Source organism: Rhodamnia argentea, chromosome 1 (genome assembly GCF_020921035.1).
Source record: "Rhodamnia argentea isolate NSW1041297 chromosome 1, ASM2092103v1, whole genome shotgun sequence".
Classification (NCBI taxonomy): Eukaryota; Viridiplantae; Streptophyta; class Magnoliopsida; order Myrtales; family Myrtaceae; genus Rhodamnia; species Rhodamnia argentea.
In genome coordinates this window covers 31458795-31485976 of record NC_063150.1, presented here as the reverse complement: position 1 = coordinate 31485976, position 27182 = coordinate 31458795, and the positions used below count along the sequence as shown (strand labels likewise).

At 38.8% G+C, this 27182-nt stretch overlaps 2 protein-coding genes across 3 annotated transcripts; one reads left to right on the top strand and one right to left on the bottom strand.

Moving 5' to 3' along the window:
- Positions 1-305: 305 nt before the first annotated feature.
- Positions 306-26824, top strand: LOC115743907 (protein NO VEIN-like). Its single transcript, XM_030678900.2, has 10 exons — positions 306-354; positions 11274-11439; positions 13054-14804; positions 15885-16094; positions 16454-18712; positions 20610-20722; positions 21864-22266; positions 22346-22663; positions 24937-25194; positions 25617-26824. Exons 2-10 carry the CDS (start codon positions 11295-11297, stop codon positions 26688-26690), a joined length of 6531 nt encoding a protein of 2176 aa, XP_030534760.2. The 5' UTR covers positions 306-354; positions 11274-11294; the 3' UTR covers positions 26691-26824.
- On the bottom strand, positions 9041-10683 carry LOC125313881. Of its 2 annotated transcripts, none has more exons than XR_007197568.1 (2): positions 9845-9906; positions 9041-9622 (listed from the first exon to the last, which is right to left on the bottom strand). XR_007197568.1 is itself a non-coding variant. In XM_048274835.1 (2 exons), exons 1-2 carry the CDS (start codon positions 10506-10508, stop codon positions 9585-9587), a joined length of 630 nt encoding a protein of 209 aa, XP_048130792.1. In that variant the 5' UTR covers positions 10509-10683; the 3' UTR covers positions 9041-9584. The 2 variants fall into 2 exon arrangements, 1 of the variants encoding a protein (XP_048130792.1); XM_048274835.1 differs by lacking the exon at positions 9845-9906 and adding an exon at positions 9917-10683.
- Positions 26825-27182: the final 358 nt, after the last annotated feature.

Sequence of the window (27182 nt, the reverse complement as noted above, 5' to 3'; positions counted from 1 at the left end):
GAACTAATATCAGCTACAGGAAATAGGAAGAGGTTGATCTGCAGTCTCTCCTGCGTACGAAACTTCGAGCTTTCACCATCACGACTCGCTACATACAAAATGCATGAAGTATACTTTGAATTTCGTACTATGTATATAATGTCGCGAAGGGTTTTAAGGCAGCAGATTGGGTGGTTAATTAAGGCAGCAGATTGGGTGGTTAATTAGACTTCTGCATGCACAGCTTCTTAAACAAGTTCTACATCTTTTTAGGTCATCGAGGTAATGCTGCAAATGAACGTATCCCAGAAAAAGCAACGCAAGATGCGCACCTTGCTTGCAGAATACCCCCTGGTCGGGTTGTCGAATGTTGCTGTGAGTTGACCATGATCCTCCTTATTTTTCCTTTAGACAGTATATCTTTTACCTTTCAGAGTTTTAACTTTCAAGTTGACAGTAAAATCAGATCTCCCATTTCCGTGCTTGACTTCTAGGTACTACCTGTTTCTGATACTTATTTTGTTTTTCTATGCAAAGCTATGTCTGTAGAGGAGCCAATAAAGGTGGGATGTGAAGTTATGAGGGAAGTAGGATGAAGAATCAGAGAGACTGTTTCTGGTCTGAACATCTAGATTTTTAACAGCTTCCATCATTTTAAACCAAGAAACTTACTCTTAACTGCTCCTAATATTCAAACCATCTTATTGATAGGAACAAATAAACCAGTGTTAGCAAGTTGGTCTACCTAAAAGTACCCTTCTCACCAAGCAACTTGTTGTATGGTTATAAATCTTCCTCTGACATAAAGGAATTGCAAGTTGTTCTTTTTCTGGAGGAATTTATTTTTTCTTTTATCTTTTCTTTTGTGTTTCTTAATGATCAAAGGCAAAGGATTGCTAGTCTGTGTTTAATTTTCTGATAAAGAAATGTTTAAACTTAATATCTTCAGCTAACTATCCATCAAAGGCTTCTTGTTTTGTGCTAGATAATGAATTTTTTTTTCATAAATCCTGGTACATTCAAGTATTCAGAAAGTGTCAGAGTGAATGACAGTTAGATGTGCAACAGGAACACATAAAAGAGGGAATAAGAAAACAGAAGAAAAGAAAACTAAAATATGGCTCTGTCTGATCTTTATTAATGATCGCTTTTAGCGTAGAGAACTGCAGTTGTCGCTCCTCAAGGATTTAATTTTTTTTTTTTGGTACTGAATATTCCACCTTATGCATGAAAGAGGAGCCATCCACATCTCTCTTCCTCTTTATTTCCTTGGCACCACTCCCAGCACTTGTGGAACCTTTTCAAAAACTGTGGAATAATCCAAGAAATTGTTGATAGTGATATGAAGTTGGATCGAATTTCTGTTGCTTCTGGACAATGAAGCACAGGATGATTTATTGCTTTTCCTGCAAAACCAACATCGACATTGTCGAAGAATCGGGAGAAGATCTCGGAAAATCAGGAGAAAATCTTGGGATATGATTTTTTTGTTTCCATTTATTTTATTTCTGAATCCTCAAGATTAGGAAGTAGGAAATCTTTTCCTTTTCTACTTTTATTTCCTTTCTATAACATAGTCGTCCTATACTTTATTTATATGTAATGTTCTATGTAACATAGTGACAATAAGAACTAGAAGAGACTACTTTTCTTCTTTGAAATCAACATGGTACTAGAGCGGACGTTTTGAATCCAGCTCCTACTATGGTGAAAACAGCGATGAGCGGAGCTCGTAAGGACGCCGATTCAGGTGTTGCGCCAGAGAGAAATTCAACTGATCTCTCTGGACAATCGAGCAATAGTGGAGAGCAATTCTCCCAGAACTCCAGCTTGCTATTAACAGTTCGCCGATTGAAGGGCCGAAATTATTTGTAGTGGGCTCAATCGGTGAAACTAGCAATCGATGGCAGAGGGAAGCTTGGCCACTTGACAGGCGAGGAAAAAGAACCAGAAAAAAGCGATCCGAGGTGGAAGGCTTGGAGATCGGAGAACTCCTTAGTGATTGCCTAGTTGATTAATTCTATGGAGCCAGCAATTGGAAAACCACATCTATTCCTTCCGACCGCTAAAGATGTGTAGGACGTTGTGAGAGAAACGTATTTTGATTTGGAGAACTCTTCCTAGATCTTTGAATTGAAGACAAAGCTATGGCAATCAAGGCAAGGAGATCGTGAGGTCATTGTTTACTTCAATGAAATGGTGATCTTATGGCAGGAATTAGATCAATGCTATGATGATACATGGGAAAGTCCGGCTAATTGCAAGAGACAAATGAAGAGAGAAGAGAATGATAGAGTATACATGTTTCTAGCAAGCCTTAATTGAAGCTTGGATGAGGTGAGAGGCAGAATCCTTGGTCAGAAACCTCTGCCATCCATCCATGAGGTTTTCTCTGAAGTTAGAAGGGAGGAATCTCGGAGGCGAATCATGCTACATGATTCGGAAACAAATGTGAACTCTATATCCGAGAATTCTGCCCTTGTAGCTTGGGGGCTTGATTCTGAAGAAGAGAGGAGGAAGAAACCATGGTGTGAACATTGCAAGAAACCATGGTATACCAAAGAAACCTGCTGGAAAATTCATGGCAAACCACAGAATTGGAAAAAAGAAGGTTGGAAGAGAAGGAGCAGTAGTGATGGTCGTGCGTTCCAAGCGACAAATGAGGAAGAGCAAATCAAGTCAAATTCGGTTCCATTCACAAAGGAACAATTAGAGCACCTGTACAAACTCCTTCAACCTCCACAACCTTCTTTAAATCCTTCTTGTTCTTTACCCCATCAAGGTAATCATTTTTCTACTGCTTTCCTCATAGAAAATCCACACCAAAATACTCCATGGATTCTTGATTCAAGAGCAATTGATCATATGATAGGCTATTCAAAACACATTTCTACCTATAATCCGTGTTCAGGAAATAAAAAAATCACAATTGCAGGTGGTTCTCTTTCGGCTATAGCTAGATTAGGATCCATCAAGCTCTCCCCATCCTCACGCTTCGTAATGTTCTTCATGTCCCAAAGCTATCTTGTAACTTGCTATTCATTAGTAAAATAACCTTTGATCAAAAGTGTCGAGCTAATTTTTTCTCATCTCATTGTGAGTTTTAGGACTTGACCTCGGGGAGGACGATTGGTAGTGCTAGAGAGAGTGGAAGACTATTTCTTTGAAGATGGAACAAGCTCAAGTAGATAAGTTTAGAGTAGCTATCTCGAATCTGTTACTATTTGTAAGGATGATGATATTATGTTATGGCATTATAGGCTAGGTCATCTGAATTTTCAATATTTGAAGTTCTTGTTCCCAAAGTTGTTTTTGAATAAAAGTCCATCTTCATTTCAGTGCGAATTGTGTAAATTAGCCAAACATCATCGAACCAATTTTCCCTCTCAAACCTACAAGCTGTCAAAACCACTCTCATTAATTCGTAGTGATGTTTGTGGTCCATCTAGAATTCCTATGCCCTCGGGAAAGAAATGGTTTGTTACATTTATTGATGATGATACAAGGGTGAGTTGGGTGTACTTGTTAAAAGAGAAATATGACGTAGAGTCTGTTTTAAAATTTTTTTACGCCATGATATAAACACAATTTCAAGTGCAAATCTAGATTTTTAGGAGTGACAATGGGAGAGAATATTTCAATAAAATCTGGGGACAGTTTTTCTTGGAAAAGGAGATTGTGCATCAAAGTTCTTGTCCCGACACCCCTCAACAAAATGGGGTGGCAGAGAGGAATAATAAGCACCTTTTAGAAGTAACTAGAGCTCTATTCTTCACAACTAAAGTTCCCACATACCTATGGGGTGAAGCTCTTCTTACATCCACCTATCTTATCAATAGAATGCCTTCTAGAGTGTTAAAGTTTCAAACACCCCCGAGAGTCCTTTAGAAGACCTATCTAGCCTCTAGACTTGCTGCAACCTTACCCTTAAAACTATTTGGCTATACCTCCTTTGTCCACATCTATGATAGAAATCGGGGCAAACTCGATCCCAGAACAAAAAAGATGTGTGTTTATTGGTTATGCACTTAACCAAAAAGGGTATAAATGCTTTGACCCCGATTTCCAAAAAATTGTTTTGTCACCATGGATGTCACCTTTTTCGAATTAACACTTTTTTTTGGAGCTCATCTTCAGGGGGGGAAAGAAAGTGCAAATTCGCACAACGCCATCATAGTCTTTTCATCTTGCGGAACCTGAAAATCCTCTTCCCGCAATTCTTATACTTGATTTTGAACCATGTTTTTCAAATAATGAAAATTCGGGTCCACCTATTTTGGCATCTCATCCTACTTGTGAGTATAACAGGTGCGAAACTAGTACCAAGAATGCCGAGCTCCCATCCTATGCTCAAGTCTACATGAGAAGAAACAAAACTCAAAGAAATGAGTCTTCTGCTCCCTTACGGTGCCATGAGTCCGAACTAGGGCTTGACCAGGACTTCATACAATTATTAGGTAATGTTCCAACTCAATCTGTCCAACCCGATCATAGTAAAAAAAAATGAGTCTATTGATGAACTTGACATACCTATTGCTATCCGAAAAGGAGTTAGGTCTTGTACCAAACATCCTATGTTCATTATGTGTCTTATGAAAACCTCTCACTCAATTTTCGTGCCTTTACCTCAACCTTGTCTTGTGTGGAGATTCCAAAATCTGTGTAGGATGCTGTATAAGTTCTTGAGTGGAATGAAGTAATTCTTGAGGAGACGAAGGCTCTAGAAAAAAAAAATGGAACATAGTATATGGTGGATCTACCCAAGGGAAAGTCCACGGTTGGATGCAAATGGATATTCACAACCATGCACAGAGCTGATGGGTTCCTTGAAAGGTATAAAACTCGGTTGGTTATCAAAGGATTCATGCTGACTTATGGCATCGATTACTTTGAGACCTTTGCTCCAGTAGCAAAGCCAAACACTATTAGAGTACTCCTGTCACTTGCAGCCAACCTCGATTGGCCTCTGCAGCAACTAGATGCGAAAAATGCAGTTCTGAGTAGAGATTTGGAGGAAGAAGTATACATGGATTTCCCCTCGAGCTTTGATAAAAGGTTTGGATCGAAGGTTTGTAAATTGAAGAAGTCACTATATGGACTGAAATAGTCACCGAGGGCCTAGTTTGAGAAGTTCACTTAGTCCGTGAAGAAACAAGGGTATATTCAAGGACAAGCTGATCATACCTTGTTTGTAAAGCATTCTCCCGATGGGAAGGTTGCAATTTTGATAGTGTACGTTGATGACATCATTCTCACTAGGAATGATATTGCCGAGATGAACAGGTCGAAAGAATGTCTAGCTTCCGAATTTGAGATCAAGGACTTGGGAACTCTGTATTTCCTTGGAATGGAGGTGGCTCGGTAAAAAAAGGGAATTGTAGTTTCACAAAGGAAATATGTCCTGGATCTTCTAAAGGAGACTGGAATGAGTGGTTGTAGACCGGTAGATACTCCAATAGATCCAAATCGGAAACTTGGAGATGACAAAGATGGGGTTCCTGTTGATACATCGAGATACCATAAACTCGTAGGGAAACCGATCTATTATCGCATACTTAGCCAGATATTGCCTTTGTTGTGAGTATGGTAAGCCAATTTATGCATTCTCCCTATGAAAGACATCTTGAAGCTATGTATAGGATCCCGAGATACCTAAAGACCGCACCTGGAAAAGGTCCGCCATTCAAAAAGTCTACTCAACAGGAAATTGAAGCATACACGGATCCGGACTTGGCGGGGTCAATTATTGGACGAAGGTCGACTTTGGGATATTATACATATGTTTGGGGGAACTTGGTTATTTGGAGAAGTAAGAAGCAAAATGTGGTGGCACGAAGCGGTGCGGAAGCAGAGTACCGAGCAATGGCCCATGGAGTGTGTGAGATATTGTGGCTAACACGAGTACTAGAAGAACTTTGAGTGCTAGTGAAAATGCCTATGAAGCAGTATTGTGACAATGAGGTTGCAATCAACATTGCACATAATCCAGTGCAACATGACAAAACTAAGCATGTTGAGATCAATAGACACTTTATCAAAGAGAAGATTGATGCAGGAGCCATTTGTATGCCATTTGCGCCAACAACGCAACAAATAGCTGACATTCTTACGAAGGGACTGTTTAGATCTAACTTCGAGTCTCTTATCAGCAAGTTGGGCACGATAGATATTTACGCACCAACTTGGGGTAGGTGTCGAAGAATCGGGAGAAGATCTCGAAAAATCGGGAGAAAATCTTGGGATATGATTTTTTTTGTTTCCATTTATGTTATTTCCTTTATTTCGGAATCCTCAAGATTAGGAAGTAGGAAATCTTTTCTTTTTCTGCTTTTATTTCCTTTCTATAGCATAGTTGTTCTAGATTCTATTTATGTGTAATGTTCTCTCTAATATGGTGACAATAAGAACTAGGAGAGACTACTTTTATTCTTTGAAATCAACAGACATGCTCTAGTAGTTTGAGGTAGTGTCACATTGTAACCTATTAATATATTGCGTAACCATGGTCTCTGGACTCCCCGGAAACAATAACTAGGACTTTTGGAGGGAGCTTTGACCTTCAAAATAGCTTTGGTGGGAAAGAAATGTTACTTGTCAAAGCCCCGTGGTATTGTTAATTAGTCTTCTGTTGCTATGTCACATACCGCACAGTTCTCTGTCCGTCCCTTCTCCTCTAGTTTTGGATTGTTAGAGGAAAAAGGTGGCTAATGATATTATTTAGTAAAGTTGTAATTATACATTGGTAACAAAATAAACCCAAAAGATCACTTTACTCTTGATACTCCCAACACTCCCCCTCAAGCTGGAACATAGATATTAATTATGCTCAACTTGTTACAAATATATTCTATCCTCTCGTTACCCGGAAGTTTAGTAAAAATATCTGCAAGTTGTTCACTAGTTCTAACATGACTAGGAAGAATCATTCCACTTTGCAACTCCTCTCGAATAAAATGACAATCAACTTCAATATGTTTTGTTCTCTCATGAAACACGAGGTTGGAAGCTATATGCACCGCAGCCTTATTATCACACCATAAAGACAAAGGAACTGAAGCTCTCAAGCCTAACTCGATCAATAGCTGCTGAATCCACACTAATTCACATGTAGCTTGTGACATAGCTCTATATTCTAACTCAAGACTGGAGCGAGCAACAACACTATTTCTTACTCTTTCACGACACCAGATTTCCTCCGACAAACGTACAATAGCCTGTAGTGGATCTCCTATCATCCGGAGACCCCGCCCAATCAGCATCAGAAAATCCTTCAACTCTGTTATAACCATGATTTTGGTAAACAATTCCTTTTCCTGGAGTCTTCTTCAAGTACCTTAAAATTCGAATTACTGCATCCCAATGAGAAGTACGAGGAGAAGACAAAAATTGGCTTACCACATAAACCGGGAAGGTAATGTCCGGTCTAGTAACTGTGAGATAATTTAGTTTGTCTACCAATCTTCTATATCTCTCGGGATTATCGAATAGCTCTCCTCCCTCAGCAACCAGTTTAACTCCTTGTTCCATGGGTGAATCAAGAGGCTTTGATCCCGATATACGTGTCTCGGTGAGTAAATCCAAGACATATTTTCATTGTGACGGAACAATACCTTTATGTGACAGTGCCACCTTATTTCCTAAGAAATACTTCAATTTTCCTAGGTATTTAGTCTAAAATTGTTTCTGAAGATAGATTTTTAGTTTAGCTACACCAACCAAGTCATCTCCCGTGATAATAATATCATCCACATACACAATCAAGAATAATTTGCCTTCCCTTGACTGTCTATAAAAGAAAGGGTGATCATTGCTACATCTAGACAATCCAAAAGAAAATACAGCTTCAGAAAATCTTCCAAACCATGCTTGTGGAGACCGCTTCAAACCATACAAAGATCTTTTTAGCTTGCAAACCATTCCGCCAGACTCCCCTTGAGCAATAAACCCCGGAGGTTGCTCCATATAAACTTTTTCATGTAGAGTATCATGCAAAAAGGCATTCTTGACATTAAGTTGAAATAAAGACCAATTATAGGTGGCAGCAAAAGAGATCAAAATACGAACAGAAGTAAGCTTGGCAACAAGAGAGAAAGTATCCAAATAGTCAACTCCATACACATGAGCATATCCTTTCGCAACAAGTCTTGCTTTTAAGCGAGCAAGGAAACCATCAGATTTAACTTTCACAAGATACACCCATCTACAACCAATAGCAGTTTTGCTTGAAGGAAGAGGTACCAAGTCCCAAGTTTCATTAACCCGTAGAGCCTTTAATTCTTCTTCCATAGCTGTCCTTTAGCCAAGAATTTGTAATGCCTCGGATACACACTTGGGTATAGGATAATGGTCAACAGTAGATAAAAAGGCTCGAAAAGGAGGAGACAGAGAAGAGTATGAAATAAAATTTGCAATAGAATGCTGAGTACAAGCACGTGTACCTTTGCGATGAGCTATAGGAAGATGAAGGTCAGATACATGAGGAGGATCGACTAACGGCGGATCTGGAACAGAAGATGACGTAGTTGTGAGAGGAGAAAGGGGGGAAGTATGACCCCGAGGATGTCGAGCATAAACCCGTAGAGGACGTGATCCCCGTATAGATGCGGGTGAAACAACTGGAACAATTGACCGAATGGTGGTCACATGTAATTCTTCATCCAATTCATACGCGATGCTTGGAACATCATGATCGGGAGTGGATTCAAAGAATGAGACATTAGCAGTTATGAAGTATTTCGTTAGTGATGGAGAATAGCAACGATACCCTTTTTGAGTACGAGAATAATCTAAAAACATACACTTGATAGCCCTTGGATCAAGTTTTGATACTCCGGGTCGATGATCACGAACAAAACAGACACAACCAAAAACACGAGGTGGTGAGGCAAATAGTGTCCGATTTGGAAACAGAGTAGAAAAAGGAATATCATCTCGCAAAACAGAAGAAGGCATACAATTATTGAGGTAACATGCGATCAAGACAACATCGGACCAAAAGGTTTTAGGGATCTTCATCTCAAATAACATAGATCTAGTAACTTCCAAAAAATGTCTATTCTTCCTTTCAGCAACACCATTCTGCTGTGGTGTATCGGGACAAGAAGATTCATGAACCATACCATGCTATGTCATAAAGTCAGAAAAAGGTGCATAAAAGTACTCCTTAGTGTTATCAGAACGCAAAACTTTAACATGCACACCAAAGTGAGTAAAAATTTCAGATATAAATGCACAAAATATAGAAAACAACTTTGAACGATCTTTCATTAGATATAACCAAGTAACTCTGGAGTAGTCATCAACAAAAGTGACAAAATATCTGAAACCCAAATTGGAAGTCACATGACATGGTCCCCAAACATCTAAATGAACTAGCAAAAAAGGAGACTGTTTGTTTAATGACTCGAGGCGGATAACTAACACGACGTAATTTGCCAAGTTGACATGACTCACACTCTAAACTAGAAATAGACTTAAAACTGGAATCTAATCTCTGAAGACCGTGTAGAGAAGGATGACCAAGACAACAATGGATCCGATGTAGAGAAGTAACACCATAACATGCAAAGGAAGTTGAGTCTTCAAGCACATACAGTCCCCCTTCCTCACGTTCTTTGCCAATCGTCTTTGTTGTAGCCAAATCCTGAAATATACAAGAATTGGGATAAAATGTTAATGAACACCGAAAGGTTTTTAGTTAACTTACTGACGGACATGAGATTAAATGGAAATTGTGAAAGATAAAGCACCGAGTACAAAGGCAATGAAGGAGTTGGATGAATTGTGCCAACTCCTTTAACATGAGTAGATGAACCATTGGCTAATGTAATTGTGGATGAAGATGGAGTAAGAGAGGAAAATATACCTGAAAGACCCGACATATGATTAGAAGCCCCCGAATCAATGATCCAAGTACGAGAAGCTGTTTTAGCTTTACCCGTGTGTTCTAAAGTAGCAATGGAAGAAGTAGGCTCTGAACTCTGAGATTGATTGCACCGTGCAAACTCCTCTTCAGATATAACCACTACCTTGCCCTCAGAAGACCGTGGAAAAGAATCAGCACCGGATGTTGTATTTGCAAATTGTTGTTGCTGCCCTGGTCTCCCATGTAACTTGTAGCAAAACTTCTGAGTATGACCTTGTTTGCCACAATAATGACAAGTTCGGGCTGCCCCCGAGTTATCGATAGACGGTTGAGGTTGTCCATAAAGATGCGGTTGGCCTTGACTTCTCCCTGTTCTTGTGCTTCGACCTCCCCCTCGGCCACCACGTCCATTGTATCCTCCATGATTTCCACCATCACTCCTAATCCCACTACCGGTTCGAGAGCTTGACACAAGAGCTAAATTATCTACCACAGATGTGGAATCCCGAGAAGACTCACAAGATACTCGAAAGACTCGAGCAAACGTATCTGTGAGTGATGCAACAGTCTTTCCTCCAAGAATTTGAGATATGACAGTTTCATACTTAGGGCCAAGACCTCCTAGAAATCCCATTACGGCCAATTGTTCTCTCCGAAGTTGCATCCGTTAAACATTAGCTGAAATAGGGAGAACAGCATTTAACTGCTCATATATTCTCTTAAAATCAGCAAAATACTGCGTGATAGAACGCCTCTTCCTCTCAGATCGGTAAAATTCCTGTGATAACTCGTATACTTGTGAGAGGTTATTTTAGCCCAAATACAATACATCCAAATACTCCCACGCTTCTTTGATCGTATCAATATGAGTTACTAAATCAACTATATTACTCTTCGTAGAGTTTAGCATTTGACCCAGAATACGTGACAAGAAACAGGTTTGGTTTGGCTTAAATCCCAACTTTTCGTCATTTTTTCCCTTTCAAAATTTGAAGAAGAAAATACTTCAAAGTCACAAGAACTAGAAAATGCAAATTTATAGGTTAGCGTTTGTAAATTTTGAAAGGTTTCAGGTTTTTGTTAAATGAAAGTCATGCGCATGCCGCAAGATTTGAGAAAACCAAATGCAAAAAAGTAAAAGTCATTTCAAACACGCTCAATTTAAACTCTTCTGGTGAAGCAAGAGAGTATTTTTAGACTGTCTTTAACTGCCAAATTTGGGACGAATGGCATGAGTACTCCTTTGGTGGGTTTATGTCGTTGCACTAAGTAAATTTTCTCTAGAAGGGCTATTCTTTTTATCCAACTTTTAGTCTAAAGCTCTGTTAGTCTTTTTTTTTGGTACAAATCATGAGTTTATGGAAGTCAGTTCTCATGGCTGCTCTTATAATTATGTTACCAATAGGTTACTTCTTAATCCTGATTGCAGGTAACTTGTATTAAATGTGGAATGTTGGAAGATGTATATGATGCCATTGATAAACAGATGTTGAATGGAATCACTCTGCCGATCCCCTTGCCTGAAAGCAAAGATAGACAATCAAGTTTAGAGAGTGCAACCGACAATGCTAGGCACAGTGCAGAGCATACAACAGGTATCATCTCAAAGCATGCACGCCTGAGTCATTTATGCAGTGTTCGGTCTTATTTACATAATTGGCGAGTATACAGTCAAATAATTGTATGACAGCATGTGTTTTTTTACTGTTCCTTCTTTCCTTAATTCTTGCATCAATCCAACTTGTAAACGGAAATAGTGGGTTGCTTGAAGTACTTTTAGTTGAATCAAGATTTTGGCTCCATTGGTTACTTGCTGTGGATTTCAAAGAAGAAAAGTAGTTTCTTCTTTTTCTTATTGTTTATATTCTTACATCAAACATAATATATAAGTAGAGTCTAGGACAGCTATACAATAGAAAGAAAATGAAAACAGAAAAGGAAAAGATTTCCTACTTCCTAAATCTAATGATCTACTTCCCAACTTAGAGGATTCGTAAATAAAGGAAATAAAATAAATGGAAACAAAATATAATCATATCCCAAGATTCTCTCTTGATTCTTCAACACTTGGTCACTTCATCTGATAGCCGATGATACATGTAATTGATTTAGTTTATTTGTGTAAGCTTTGACTTGACTGGAATGGCATTCATTAATCTCGCCTCTTACAATATACGTTTGATGATACACAATGGGCCCATTAACCTCATCTCTTAGGACAAAACAACATCTTGACATGGTAACAGGGCACAGGCCAAAGTTTCAAATCCCAGTGATCCTATTGTTAGTTTTCTTCCTTTCCTACTTTTCTATCATTGAATACCTGTTATCAATTCTTTGTTTGACGTTGTTACATCTGCGTGCTGTGTTTCATGTGACACGCGAGAGGGAGGGTTAAGGATATGCCTGATATAAACAATAGACGACTTGTGCTGATTGCTTAAGCTTTTGGAAAGATCAATCATTTATCATCATTTGAAAATTTGACAGAACTTTGTAATTTGTGATCAATGAACGGGTTGGATTTGAAGTACTTGTTTGACTAAATGTCTGGTTTAGATAAAATTTAGACAATAGGAGAATCGTAATGACCAAACATTTTTTTTGAATAAACGATATCGAAAATCATGACATCCCTGCATGTGAATAAGAAATTCATTTCGGGCAAATATTTACTAATGATGGCGGCGGTGTGATCAATTTCGATTAGGAAAATAAATTTGAGTTAGAAGTACGTGCATGATTATGGAAGAATGTTTGACAGACAATGTGCATGAGTTGACTGGAAGCTATGGATCAACTATAAATAGAACAAAGTTGTAGGACTGAATTCATAGAGGTTTATCTTGATATATGGCATTTGGATGAAATTTTATTCATCTCTGCATCTTTAATCAGGCTTTGCCCTGTGATCTTTGAATTTTATCATGGTATATATACTATTCATCAAGGTACTGATTGTTCGATTTTGGATTGAGATATGTTCATGTACAATCATCTCCCTGAACTTCTCAAGGACAACAGACCGAATGATCTTTTGAAATGTGCTCGAAAAACTCTACTCAGGTGGCTTATATGATTCTGTGGCTTGTTCATTGTTTACCTTTATTCTCCATATTTTTTTCGAGATGTCACGCTTGTGCAGTTGCTGATGCTGAGGTGTTTTCTCATAGACTTGTGATACCATCTACTCATTTACCAATTGGTAGGTGTCATTGTTGAGGACATTGCCAGAGAAATTGGTGCTTATTATCAGCTTGATCATGAAAAAATGAGCAACAACAAATCAGTTCTGGAAATGAAAGTTAATTTGTTGAGAAAGCTTGTTGATTGTGACTCTTGGCTGGCAAAGCAATTTTCCGTTCATGAATTTGAGTCACTTGGTCATGGAGAGTTTTTCAGTTTCTTAGCAGAGCACATATCTCTTATGCCTGCTGGGCTGAAACAGTTCTTGATTGGTGACAATGAGAAGTCCCACTTTGAGGTTTGCGTACTGCAGCATCAGTTGATGGTACTAATATCACAGGCATTAAGTAGCTTGTGGAACGGTGAAGTAGTGACCAAAGAGATGATTTCGACATTGCTTTTGAAGCAATTTCCCATGCTCAATTTCAAAACGGAGGTTGGTTCATTGGAGGATTTTCTAAATATTGTTGGGGAGTATAGAGGTATTGCAACGTCAAAATGTCTCCTTTTCTCTCAGACATTGATGGGTACCCATGGTCAGGATGTGCTGGCGCTTGATGATGATTATTCAGTTGACCTTGAAACTATTGGTAAAGGAACTGATGTCTTGCAGAAAATAGGAAAATTGGAATCAGTCTCATCCAAAGATGCCATTGAAGTCCTACTAAGGGCGCCAATGCTGTCAGATTTAAGTCGTTGGTCACATTGGGACATTAAGTTCGCTCCATGTCTTGGCCCTCTTGTAGGGTGGTTGTTGAATGAAGTCAATAGGACAGACTTGTTGTGTTTGTTGACAAAAGATGGTAAAGTGATCCGGGTTGATAGTTCAGCTAGCGTGGATTCATTTCTGCAATGTGCCCTTCAATCATCACCTTTCCAAACAGCAGTTCAGTTGCTCTCTTTGTTCTCGATACTTGGGGGACAAAAACATGTTCCTCTGTCCCTTTTAAAATGCCATGCACGTCGTGCATTTGAAGTCATCTTGAATGATCATCTGGAAAATAAGGAAGTGACCGACAGTTGGAATTTTCATATGCCAGAAAAGGCTGCTTGTACGTCAAAGCTGTTGGATGAAGTTTGTACTAGTAGAGCGAACAAGAATTCCACTGGCATGTGTAATGCAGTGCTTGTTGCATCACGTTATTTTCTTGAATGCCTCAGTTATATTCCTTCAGAGTTTCGTTCTTTTGCTGCTGACGTGTTACTATCTGGTATGCGATCTGTCATTAAACATGCACCTTTAGCCATTTTGTCAGAATGCAGACTTATGGAGGAACGAATCATGCTTCATGAAGTGGGACTATATCTTTGTGTTGTGGAGTGGATTGACGACTACCATGTTTTCTGCTCCTATACTGATGGTGAGATGTGTAAGCCCAGTGAAGCTCCATCATTCAAAGCTGAAACCTCTAAGCCAATCACAGACTCGCTGTCTCCTATTAATAAACCACAAAAATCATTTCCTGCAGAAGAAGACAAGACTCTGCTCTCTCTTGTTTCGAAGGGTCAGAGTGACATAAATAATGAAGTTTGTCGCAATTCCGATAGCCCAGAAGTCTGCATGGATAAGAGTCTGGCGCAAAATGAACCCATTGAATACGAGGATGCTTGCTCAATTGTTGAATCTATCAGGCGAGAAGAATTTGGTTTTGATCCTAATCTTTCTAGTACAGAAAGTAGCTTGTTAAAAAAGCAACATGCTCGTCTAGGGAGAGCACTTCGTTGTCTTTCCCAGGAGTTATACTCACAGGATTCTCACTTTCTTCTTGAGTTAGTAAGTTAACTATTGTTTTTCGTTGATTGTGTTTTTCCTCTCCAGCAGGAGTCATCATTTAGCAAGATAGTACTGTGAGCTTACAATATCTATTTGCCAATTTGTTGCCCGCTTATGCTTCAGCTTTAGTTGTTTGTTTGATTTGTGGTCATATTGTACATCCATTCTTGTCAAGTTCCTTGGGGTATCAATATGTGCACATATATGCACGGACAACAATGGAAACTGAGTTAAATGCCCATCAATGTTTCTCCAAAAGCCTAAGCTGAATGTCTAAGCTTGGATGTCTGAAGCCTTAAAGCTAAATCAAGGAAGAAATGCCATTTCTGCCTAGTGACTATGGACTACCTTTTTTTGGGTCAAAACTATGGACTACCTTAGTGGAGCAATTGATGACATTATTTTGCCCAATTGTCCTTACACATAAACAAACGAAAACCTAATCATTTGAATGGGAGAAAGTGGCCTGCCTTATCCACGGTGTGATGTATTAAAAGAGAATATCATTTTTCTTTACTAGGCAATGAAGCAAGTATGTATAAGAGCAACTTGATGGACTTTGTCGTGGTTTCATCAGTCAAACACATGCCATAAATATTAAGGAAACTATTGACTAGAATTAGTTGGGGCAAACTTTTTATGCTTCTACTCAGGAACATGATAACTAGTGTAAGACAAAGGAAATATGAACATGAATGATTAAGCTTATGCTACAAACTTCCCTTTCTGCTCTTCAGGAGATCCTGTGATTTTCCATTTGATAAGTCCAAATTCGGAAAATTTTTGACACTGAAACTCTAAAAATTTGACAAAGCTTCATTTGATTCCCGTGATTTGGATGTCTTAAACCATCCTCTTTTATCTGCATCCCTCTGAACTTTTTGTTTTTGCGTAATTCATCTAATATTACGATTGAGAGTACACTCAATCTAACCAATAATACCCCCACATTTTTTTTTTATGTATTTCTGGAAGTTAAATAAAAGTTTTTGGACAGGGAGTTATATTTAGAACCAGAAAAAAAAAGCTGCTAAAATTTCATTGCTCTAATGGGACTGGTTGTCCTTATTCTTGCTGCAGGTTCAAAATGCCGATGATAACACCTATTTAGAAAATGTTGAGCCAGCTCTTGTATTCATTCTTCAGGAGTCAGGCATCACTATTCTGAATAATGAACGGGGCTTTTCTGCTCAAGACATCAGAGCACTATGTGACGTTGGCAATTCTACGAAAAAAGGAAGTGCTGGATATATAGGGAAAAAAGGCATTGGTTTCAAATCAGTATTCCGTGTGAGTAAAGATAGCCTAATACAATGCCATCAGATCCTTTTCTTTTGGAAAACCCATACCCTTTTTAATGCATGACGCCACCATTGGTTGGGGATTCAATATGCCTGTAAAATGGATTTGAACAGAAAATTACAGAAAGGCAGCAATGAGATTGCACTCTTTATAAATGTAGTCTCCTTTCATCTAATTGCTTAAGCTTTTATGTTAGAATTTCTAACATGGTGTCAGTGCCAAGTCTAACTTCTCCATGCCTCCATTCTCTTAAATAGTTTGCAAATGCAGCTATCAGTTGTTCATTCTAAATTACTCCTATTGCATCCTGAAAGAGCTTCACAAAAAAAAAAAAAATTCTTCTGCAGGTTACCGATGCACCAGAGATTCATTCTAATGGGTTTCATGTAAAGTTTGACATAAGTGAGGGACAAATTGGTTTTGTTTTGCCAACTGTTATACCCCCTCTCGATCATAATGTGCTGCGCAAGTTAACATCTGCTAATTCCGATCAGTTCAATACTAGCTGCTGGAAAACTTGCATTGTTCTTCCCTTCAGATTGGATTTGTTAGAAGGAACTGGAAGGAATAATGTCATATCAATGTTTTCGGACATTCATCCAGCCTTGCTACTGTTTCTTCATCGTCTTCGGTGTATTATATTCAGAAATATGCACGATGATTCGCTTATTGTCATGAGAAAGGAAACTTGTGGTAATGGCATCATTAGGGTTTCGTATGGTAAAGAGGAAATGAATTGGTTCGTTGCATGCAATAAGTTACATGGGAATATTGGTCGTTCCAATGTCCAAACAACAGAGATCTCCTTGGCATTTGGACTTAAAGAATCAACAGATGGAAATTATATCCCGTGTCTTGATATGCAACCTGTTTTTGCATTTCTCCCTCTAAGAACTTATGGTCTGAAATTTATACTGCAAGGTGATTTTGTTCTTCCCTCATCTAGAGAAGAAGTTGATGGGGATAACCCATGGAACCAATGGTTGCTGTCAGAGTTTCCTGATTTGTTTGTGAAGGCGGAGGGATCTTTCTGTTCTCTTCCTTGTTTCAGGGACAATCTAGGAAAAGCTGTAACAGCGTATATGAGCTATGTTCCATTGGTTGGTGAAGTGCATGGATTTTTTTCTTGTCTTCCCCGAATGATCATCTCTAAGTTACGCCACTCAAACTGTCTAATTCTGGAAGGGGATGATACAACATGGGCTCCTCCATGCAAGGTTGTCCGAGGTTGGAATGAAGAGGCTCGAGTTCTTTTACCTGATCTTTTGCTTCAAGAGCATCTTGGCTTGGGATTTCTAAAGAAAGATATAAGTCTATCTGATCCTTTGGCAAGGACATTGGGCGTCGAGGAGTATGGCCCAAAACTTCTACTTCAGATTATAACATCTTTATGCCACAAAAAGGATAGCCTTCCATCAATGGGTTTGTCTTGGTTGTCTGCGTGGCTGAATGCTGTTTATAAGATGTATGAGCATTCACTGCAAGCATCAAGAGACCTTGGAATGGGCAGAGATATCATAGAAGCCCTCCGTAAGCTTCCTTTTATACCTCTCTCTGATGGAACATTTGGCTCAGTGGATGAAGGTATGATCTGGCTGCACTTGGATGGATCTGGGAATGACAGTGAGCAGGGGATGGATGATTTCCCAATGTTATATGTAAAACTCCGCATTGTAAACCCTACCTTCTTAACTGCATTGGATGATGATATCTATTGTGCAGACAAATCTTCGAAGGACAACATCATCAGGATACTCCTTATTGTGGGTGTGCAACGTCTATCTACACATGAAATAATGAAGGTGCATGTCCTGCCTTCCATTTGTGATGACAAAAGTGCAAGTTGGAACAACATTCTGATGACAGAATTTCTCTGCTTTGTGTTTATCCATCTACAATCTAGCTGCCCTAGTTGCCATGTTGAAAGAGATTTTCTGATATCGGAGTTGAGAAACCGAGCTTTCATTCTAACAAATCAGGGCAAAAAAAGACCGATTGAGGTACCAGTCCATTATGGTAAAGAATTTGGAAGCTCTTTTGACCTCCGTAAATTATTCAATAACATTCAAATGGAATGGCATGAGGTGGACTCCATCTACTTGAAGCATTCTTCAACTAAATCCGTTGTTGATGGAAAGCAAAAGTGGAAGAGATTTTTTGAAGAAATAGGCATCACAGAGTTTGTGCACGTAGTTAAAGTCGATCGGAGAATGGTTGATATGCCCGATTCATGTTTTGGGAAGGCAGGAGTGGAAAGAGACCACATGCCCTCAAAATTTGTAGCTGAAGATTGGGAATCCACTGAATTGGACCATTTATTGTCCTTGGTGTCAGCAAGTGGAAATCGTGTTGATTGTAAGTTTCTCTTAGAGGTTTTCGATAAATTGTGGGATGATTGCTTTAGTGACAAGACCACAGGTTACTTCAACAATGAGTACAATGGGAATAGGACAACCTTCAGATCTTCATTCTTAAACAGCATCTGTGGTGTTCCATGGGTTGTTTCGTGCATGGATGACAAGCTTCACTATCCTAAGGACTTATTCTATGACTGTGATGCTGTGCACTCTATTCTGGGTTCTTTTGCTCCTTATGCTGTTCCAAAGGTCAGTTTTTTTGCTGATTATTTTGGGTGCATCAGGACTGTCCACTGTTAGACTCAGGTCTGAGAATTTGGCCATTGATTCTTTCTCGCTCATATTCTCGTCATCCATTTTCAAGACCTCACACTCTTGATAGGGGATATAATATGCAAATAAATGTGGATGCAAAGATAGTTTAGGCTTATTAGGATCTACTTTATCTGTTCAATTATGAATATTGATGCTCTATCTGATTTTTGTGCACGTTCCACATAACTTTACTAACTAATCCAGATACTATAGTTCATTTTAAAGGTTTCATTATTATTTTTTTGGGGGGGGCTGGGGGTTCATAGAGGAAAGGACGCTTGTACTCTATGCTGAACTCTAGATAAACAAGGACTGGAAGAAATATGAAAATGCTAGTTGAAAGTTCAACCTGGAAAAGCGATAGAGTTTTAGGAGACAAGTTCCAAAGGAAGAGTGAGGGGCAGAGGCATAGACCCTCCACATACAAGATAGGGGTACTTATCCAATTGATTGTGGCGATTACTGATATGTAACGTTTTTATATTCATCTTCTCTGCAGGTCATTTTCCTTGGTCCTTTTTGGAATAAGTGAAACAATCCTATTCATATACCATCGAAGGTTTTTGGGTGGGATCATTTGACTATCTGGTCTTTGAGTAGGAATGTAATATCCAATGATTGGAAATCCTTACCAATTAATGGCACATACCAGATAAAAGTAATCCTTGAAGAAAACGAGAATTCACAAGAGTGAGCAAGAGAGAAGCAACTGTTTCTCCGTGTTGAAGTTATTGTTGTCCCACATCGCCCGACAACAAGTCTTATATGCTCTTTATATTCATGTGGTCTCTCCCTCCACCTAATAGCTTAAGGCCCACCCCCCATTAGTCAAATTTCACGTGCCGCTCGTAATCCGGCTTGCACGTGGGGGTGTTGAAGTTGTTGTGTCCCACATCGTCCGACAACGAGTCTTATATGTTCTTTATATTCATATGGTCTCCCTTCACCTATAGTTTAAGCTTTTCGTTAATTTACATGCTTTATCTATGCAAAATTAATGTCCTCTATTGTCAAAGTAAGTGAAAGTGTATTCGAGTAAAATCTCCTTGTGCCTCAGGACCCCATAGTAACAACAAGAAACGTGTTAAACTATTAGTTTAGAGTAGAAACTGCGGCGGTTAAGAAGTTGCATCCTTCCAAATAGGAATTGGCCAATCCATGGGTATACCATGAAGTTACAAAGGTTGTACCTGTGAACCAACCACCTAAGGCGAAATAGGCACAAGGAAAGAGCAATAGACCAGACCAACCTACAAAAACGAAACAGTCTCTACGTAACCAGTCATCCATAATATCAAATAAATCATTTTCGTCTTTGGTAAATTTACCAAGGGCTATAGTCATAGTGATCCTCCTATTCAACTGCTTCAACCATTTCCGAGGGCTATATAGTCATAGTGATCCTCCTATTCAACTACTTCAACCATTTCCGAACACCTCATGGCATTTTCAGGGCGTGTGAGGATTCGATCATTTATATATGATTTGATTTCTCGTACACGGCTATTATGATTTTATAGTATCATGGATATCAGCAGTCACGGGGCATCTATGGCTCCATAGACTTAGTAACCTGCAATAACTGCAAAGATAACTCCATCCAAGAAAGAATTTAAATGAGGACTTTTTTGCCATGACTTACAGCAGATGTTTGACTTGATATTGATGATAATGCAGTGAGACTTTTTAGTGTAATGCCACCACTTGATGTGGGTTCATTCACTTAATATATCTGAATGATAATGCTCTCTTTTTTCCTTCTTCTCTTGATTATAAATAAACCTGTCTGTTACGGACTTTGGTCAATGACCATGAAGGGATTATTCAACAGGTGAGAAGTGTGGCTCTTTTACATGATATTGAGTTTAAGACCAGAGTTACCATTGAAGATGTTGTGGAGTTACTGAGAGTCTGGAGAAGATCTGAGACCTCTTTCAAGTCTAGGTACCACATCACATTCAAGGAAATTCTTTTTATTTTTATCTTCTTGTTTGACAAGTAGTGAAGGTTTATTAAATATAAAAAGGTACGCCAAGTACACAGGATATTTGCAAAAATATAAAGCAGAAATAACACAGGAAATTATCTCTTTACCCTGCTATAATTTACAGCATGAATGCTGCTCTCTTCCATAAATTATTCTGCATTAGTTGCTGTCCTGAGGTCTAAACTCAATGTTTCACTTCATGCACTCCCAAATACATTGTTCTTTGTTAATCATTTTGTGACTATCTATGCTATATTGACTATTTGGTTTTTGGAAAAGAAAATGTCTACTGATTTTGGCCGTCAAGTCATGCTAGATTTTAGCCCTCTCATTGAGAGGGGTTTTTTTTCCCTTGGTGTGGAGAGTTTGGAAACTATAATACGTCAAGATTCGCCCATACTGATTCTCATTTTGCAAACCTGTACTTTTGCTATTAAAATTTCATGAGTTTGGTATTTAATAACTTGGGTAATGGAAACTTTCTAAGATAACATGATTCGTTAAATTGTCCCTTTCTGCTCTATCTTTAACTCTCTCAAGGTCATTGCCAGGTTTTGATGAGGTTATTATCTTCCCTACCATCTTATACCCTCCCGATTGTATGATGAACGTGCTTCTGACACATTTATTTGGAATTTATAAGTACATCCTCTTTATTGGACTAGTATAATATTTAGCTTCTGCTCAAATAAGGCAATTGATAGCATGTTATAGATATAAAAGAACTATCCTTCCAGTTAAAAGAAAAGGTCGCTCTTGTTTAAAACTGTCAGAATATCCAACCTAAAATTTTAAGATGTCACCATGAAAGTAGCTTAACAAAAGCAGTAAAAACTTTCCTCACCCAATTTTCTTTCCGACTCTAGGAACTTTTACAACATTTAGTCTCTCCTGCTGTTATGATTGCTTGCAAGGTGCCTTCTTTTGGCTCTATGAAGATATCTAGATAAATTGTCCTCCCAATCTTTTGCCTGATTTTTTTAGCATTCTGAAATAACCTCCTATATGGTTCATTGAAAGAAAGCTTTATTTCCTTGTTTCCACTGTTAAATTGCTATTCCACGAAATAGCTGACTTTTTTTCTTCTTCTCATGCCAGTGTTGCACAAATGTCAAAGCTATACACTTTCCTGTGGAAAGAAGTTGATACTTCAAAAAAGAACATTCTTGAAGATCTAATCTCAGAGCCATTTATATTCTTTCCTTCTTTCTGTGCCTCTGCGGTTGACGATGTTGTGTTGGGCTCATTTTTGTTGCCAAAAGAAGTCTGTTGGCATGATTCACCTGAGCTTTTGAACCAAATGGAAGAAATTGATTCTGAGTCTGGTGCAATCGGAGCAAAGCATAGCTTGTTGAGCAGGACATTGTGCAATATATATCCAGGCTTACGGGATTTTTTTGTCAATATATGTGGGGTTTACGACGTTCCTTCTTTCCGAAATCATTTTCAGAATTTGCTCCATTTATCAACTACTGTTTTACCTTCACAAGCAGCAAAATATGTAAGTACTACTTCAAGTTGTTCATTTATTGTTCATTGAGGTGTCATTAAGTAGCCCAATTTTTGGCTTTATGGATCAGGTTTTTAAGGTTTTCCTGAAGTTGGTTGATGAACTGAAACGTGGAAAGGTTAGTTTGGAAGATACTTTACAAGTTAGCGGATATCTTAAACAATCAGAATATACTGTGCTTCCCACTCTTCATAATAGATGGGTTTCTCTGCACCCCTCCTTTGGACTTGTGTGCTGGTGTGATGATGAGAAGCTAATGAAAGAATTCGGGACCTTGGATAAAATTGAACTTCTATATTTTGGGGAGCTCGTTGATGATGAAAAAGAGATGATTTATGGCAAACTGCCTCTTCTCATGCATACGCTGGGGGTTCCTGCATTTTCTGAGGTAATTTGCGCACTCGCAACTCTATTTGGCAATATGGAAGGTTGTGTCTAGATTCTCTTCAGGAACTAGGGAAATACAGATTCCAGATCCACACATCACCATTTTGCATCCACACAGTGCTAAGTATGCGATGTACTCACATGAGGGATTTTATCATGGCATATATGTTTTTGACGAGGATCGCTTTTCAGATGTTGCTTGCCTAGCTTTACTGGAATCATCTGAACCACTTGTGTTTTTGGCCAAAATTTTACTCTCGGTGGTACACAACAGGGTCTTGTTAAGGAGTGCCGCCTTAGCACTTGCTAACGACACCTAATAGAAGAAATGATCTTCATTTTGAATACATTAATTGTGCATAGCACGAGGAGAACAGTGCTTTAGGAATAACAAAATTTCTCTTTTTGGATGTTTAGTGCCTTCGTTAACAAAATCGTATACAATAATCTACAAAGGAATATCCATGTGATGAGTAATGTTTTGGACCCAAATTTTGCAGAGTGCTAAAAAATGTTGAAGAATGTTCCTCATCTGTGTTTTTATCCAAGTTCATTATAGAGAACCAACAGTAAGCTAACTCACGGAAAAGGAACTCAAAAGTCAAAAGAAGAGCTTATTTGGAAGGAAGAATGTACAATGTTTTTCCAATGCAATGCCATCTGTGAAATTCTTTTCACTGGTCCAAAAGTACAAAGTTCCGGATGTCTTTCTTTTGTGGTATTATTGGAAGAACCTTGACATAATAAAATGACTCATATAAGTGAACTTAGTGAATTTGTTGTGTCAGCAATAAGTTTCAAGATTCGATGGTGCGGTACCATCTCGCAGGGCCAAAACATTGACTGAAATAGACAATGTTTTTTCAACTTCTCGATTGAAGGATCACCGAGTCCAAGGCTATGATCAATAAGTCTTCTGCTGTAGGCCTTGTTCTTAACTTCCCCATCTTCAATTATATAGCAACGTAGCCTATTACGCTTCTTTCCACTATTATGTGGGCCTTTAGTATAAATGACCGTTCCTGATTAAGTACTAAATCCTTTCAGAGAATCAAAATTATTACTCTTTAGCATAAAAATGACTAGGCAATGTCATTTTAAGTTCAGGATATAGGAGATGGAGTACTTTGAAAGAAGATACTTTGAAATGAGTGTCTAGCACATGAGCATCTGAGGGTGTAGATTTGGTGCTTAGCAAGATTTGGTGCTTTGCTAAGCGGTGCTGGGTTGTAGCTCAAGTTACAAGAAGATTTTAGCGAGCGATATCTAAAATGTTTTCCATATGTTATATGATTGTAGAGTGGAAATAACTCTCTTTACTTTTTCTTACAGAACAATTAAATTCAACAGAAACCTTAAATATTAAACCTAACAACAAAGAGTGGAAAAGATTTGTTGAGCTGCTTCACAAAAATAAGCTTTTGGGTTTCTAGACTTTCCCCTGTTTTGGCCTTTAAAAGCCCGTCAATGCTAGAGTATCTGTAACTTCTGTTAAGCAAAAGCATCTTACCAAAGCACTGCCAAACAGGTACAAACAAGGGTGGTAGGTCTTGCAGTATTTCCATTTATCAGAGTGAAAACTAAAAGAACCAAGAAGCTAACATTATGATCAGTGACCCCTTGTTTTTATTTTTTTCCTTTCCCCTGCTTGACAAATTGTTCAGTGAGCACTTACCAATGTTTAGATGATAATAATCAAATACATAATAGAGACTACGCGTCTAGAGTGACATGGATTTTGATTTTGCAGTAGCTGATTGTTTTATATGTGACGACACAATGCAGATTTTGTTGAATGACCACATCAAGTTTGGCATCTGGAGTAGAATTCTGGATTGATCTATTTGGTTTTCTGAAATGGATATAGGAACAATCATATATATGAAAACTAAGTCATTAGATCCTAAACTACTTAAAAATTTTACAGAAGTATTCTTCTTTATTTACTAAATAGGTTCCGTGAAAAGAACATAATTCTTGAATTGGTGGAACTTGTATTATTGCAATCTATTCTAGGTTTTGGCCAAAACAAAAAATCTGTTGTCTAGGTTAGTCTGGGGATTTACACACTAATTCCAAGCAAAACGATTTAAGTTGCCTCCTTTTTATTGGACATTTCATGTCAAGCATTTAGTTGTTAGTTATTTATAATATCAAATTCTTGACTAGCGAGTCTATCAAACACGTTATAGAAATCATATGTTTGGGACCGTGAGATTGTCATGCAAACTACTCATCATCTTATTTACTGTCTCACACCCAGTATTTATGCAGGTTGTAACTCGTGAAGCTATATATTACGGTCCAATGGATTCTAGTTCCAAGGCTTCTTTTGTAAATTGGATTCTTCCTTATGCTCAGCGTTATATTTACCATGAACATCCCAACACATATGCCAACCTTAAACAGTCTGGATTTTCTAATCTGAGTCATTTGCATGTTGTTGTTGTGGAGAGGTTATACTATAGGAATATCATAAGGGATTTGAACATTGCATCTGAAAAGCGATTGGAGACCGAATCAATTCTTCAGGTATGTCCTAGGAATTCAGGAATGTTCTAGATGTTGCTCTTATCATTGTTTAGCCAAAGAAAATCTAAAGCAACCTACGAGCATGGTACGGATGGAGGACATTTGTCTTTCTTTTCGTTATGCATATGTCTGTTGTATGGAAAAAGAATATCACTTTGCTGCCTTTGAGACTTCCGATTGGAATTTGATCCAACTCTAACCTTATTGGAGTCATCTAAGTTTGGACATGTTTAATCTGTCACATACTTGGGACTTTCAGCATTTTGATGCTGGTGATGTTATTGTCTAGAGTAGATATATGATTCTTTGTGAACCAAATAGGGGGCAATGTTGTTTTATTAATCGGTAAAGGAACACATTCTATGACCTAGAAGCATGAGCTTCCTTGTTAAGTATTATAATAACTTCCTCGATTTTGACAGGGCAATACTTTATTTGTCACTCCAGAGTCCGATTCTCATGCCTTGTCCATGGAGATTTCTCGTCCATTCTTTAATGGCACTCCGAACACTCACTTGGCAAATTTTCTTCATATGATCACAACGATGGCAGAGTCAGGTTCTTCAGAGGATCAGTTGGAATCCTTCATCATAAAAAGCCAGAAGGTGCCAAACCTACCAGGCAATGAACCTGTGTGGGCTCTTTCCTCAATATCTTTATGTGAAGATGATGGATCGCTAGAGAACAGCAGCTTTTCAGCAACAAGAAAAGTGCTCAAGTCCTTTAAGGCCAAGAGAAGGGGAGGAGTTACCTCAAGTTGGCCTCCTTCAGACTGGAAAAGTGCACCAGGATCAGTATATTCTCCTTATAGCCAAGTTAAGACACAGGCAGTAACTGTAACCACGAGCACTTGCTCGCGAGTGATAGAGGATGATTGTCGTGTCTTAATTGGAGAAAATGATGGTGGCCATGAGGTGTGTGTTGATCTTACCACTGAAGATGTAGCAACAGCTTCTTCAATCGAACTTTCCGTTTCTGATAGAGCAACGGATGTCATCAAATCAGATTCTTGCGTAGATATCTCGCCTGATCAAATTGATATGACTACAATGTCTAATCTTCCTGACTTGAATTTACCTCAATTGATTGGGAGAACAATGCTCAACATCAGCATGCCTGATCCAGAACAAGCAATGTTAGTGGGAAAACTAGGAGAGCTCATCGTTTTCCGACATCTTGCCAAGAAACTGAGTCAGAGTTCTGTTAAGTGGGTCAATGAAGATGGCGAAACTGGTCTACCCTATGACATCACCGTGGAGGATGGGGAAGGACTTCGATACATAGAAGTCAAAACAACTCAATCAGAGGAGAAAGATTGGTTCTCCCTGTCAACCAATGAGTGGCAATTTGCAGATCAGAAAGGTCGAAATTTCAGCATAGCACATGTCATTTTGGTAGGCCACGGTAGGAACAAAATCAGAATGTTTCCAAATCCAGTTGAACTCTGTCGCTCCGGGAAGTTGCAACTGGCCATTGTGATGCCAAGCCAACTGTAGGGAACTTTTATGCCTTTTGTGACTCGGCTTGTGTCACGGCTCTCATGCCTTAATTAAGTAGTGTATGTAGTGATACTGAACAACCAGCAGTGACCATGAGTGCCTTGAGCAGATACAGAGAAGTTTGGTTCTAATCTGTGTCATGGTTGGTGATGGAAAGTGATGCACATGACTTTTTTTTCTTCTTGGTTGAAAGATGCGTGACTTGAATAGGTCATTTTTTCTGTGACATTTGAAGACGGTTATGCTTTGTCCAGCTAGACGTGGCCATTTAGAACTGGGGGCCCGAAATCGGCCCGTTGATCGGGCCCACGGTTCAGACCCAGAACCAGAACCGGCCCTCAAGGGCCTATTCCGACCCGTTAAAAAGATAAATAAATAAAAAGGGTCCTAGGGCCGCGGGGGGGGGGGGGGGGGTGAGGAAAGAGCCATTGGGCTCTTTCCCCCCAAGGCCCCAACGGCTCTTTGGGCCGTTGCAATTGCAATGGCTAA

Excerpts from the sequence above, each read along its gene's own strand:
- LOC125313881 (XM_048274835.1), bottom strand. The coding sequence starts at position 10,508 with ATGCAACTTCGGAGAGAACAATTGGCCGTAATGGGATTTCTAGGAGGT. Across the intron at positions 9,623-9,916 it reads TGCTACTTTAGAACACACGG|GATTTGGCTACAACAAAGAC; the intron begins GTAAAGCTAAAA and ends TGTATATTTCAG.
- LOC115743907 (XM_030678900.2), top strand. The coding sequence starts at position 11,295 with ATGTTGGAAGATGTATATGATGCCATTGATAAACAGATGTTGAATGGA. Across the intron at positions 22,267-22,345 it reads CTTCACAAGCAGCAAAATAT|GTTTTTAAGGTTTTCCTGAA; the intron begins GTAAGTACTACT and ends TTTATGGATCAG. Across the intron at positions 25,195-25,616 it reads AGACCGAATCAATTCTTCAG|GGCAATACTTTATTTGTCAC; the intron begins GTATGTCCTAGG and ends CGATTTTGACAG.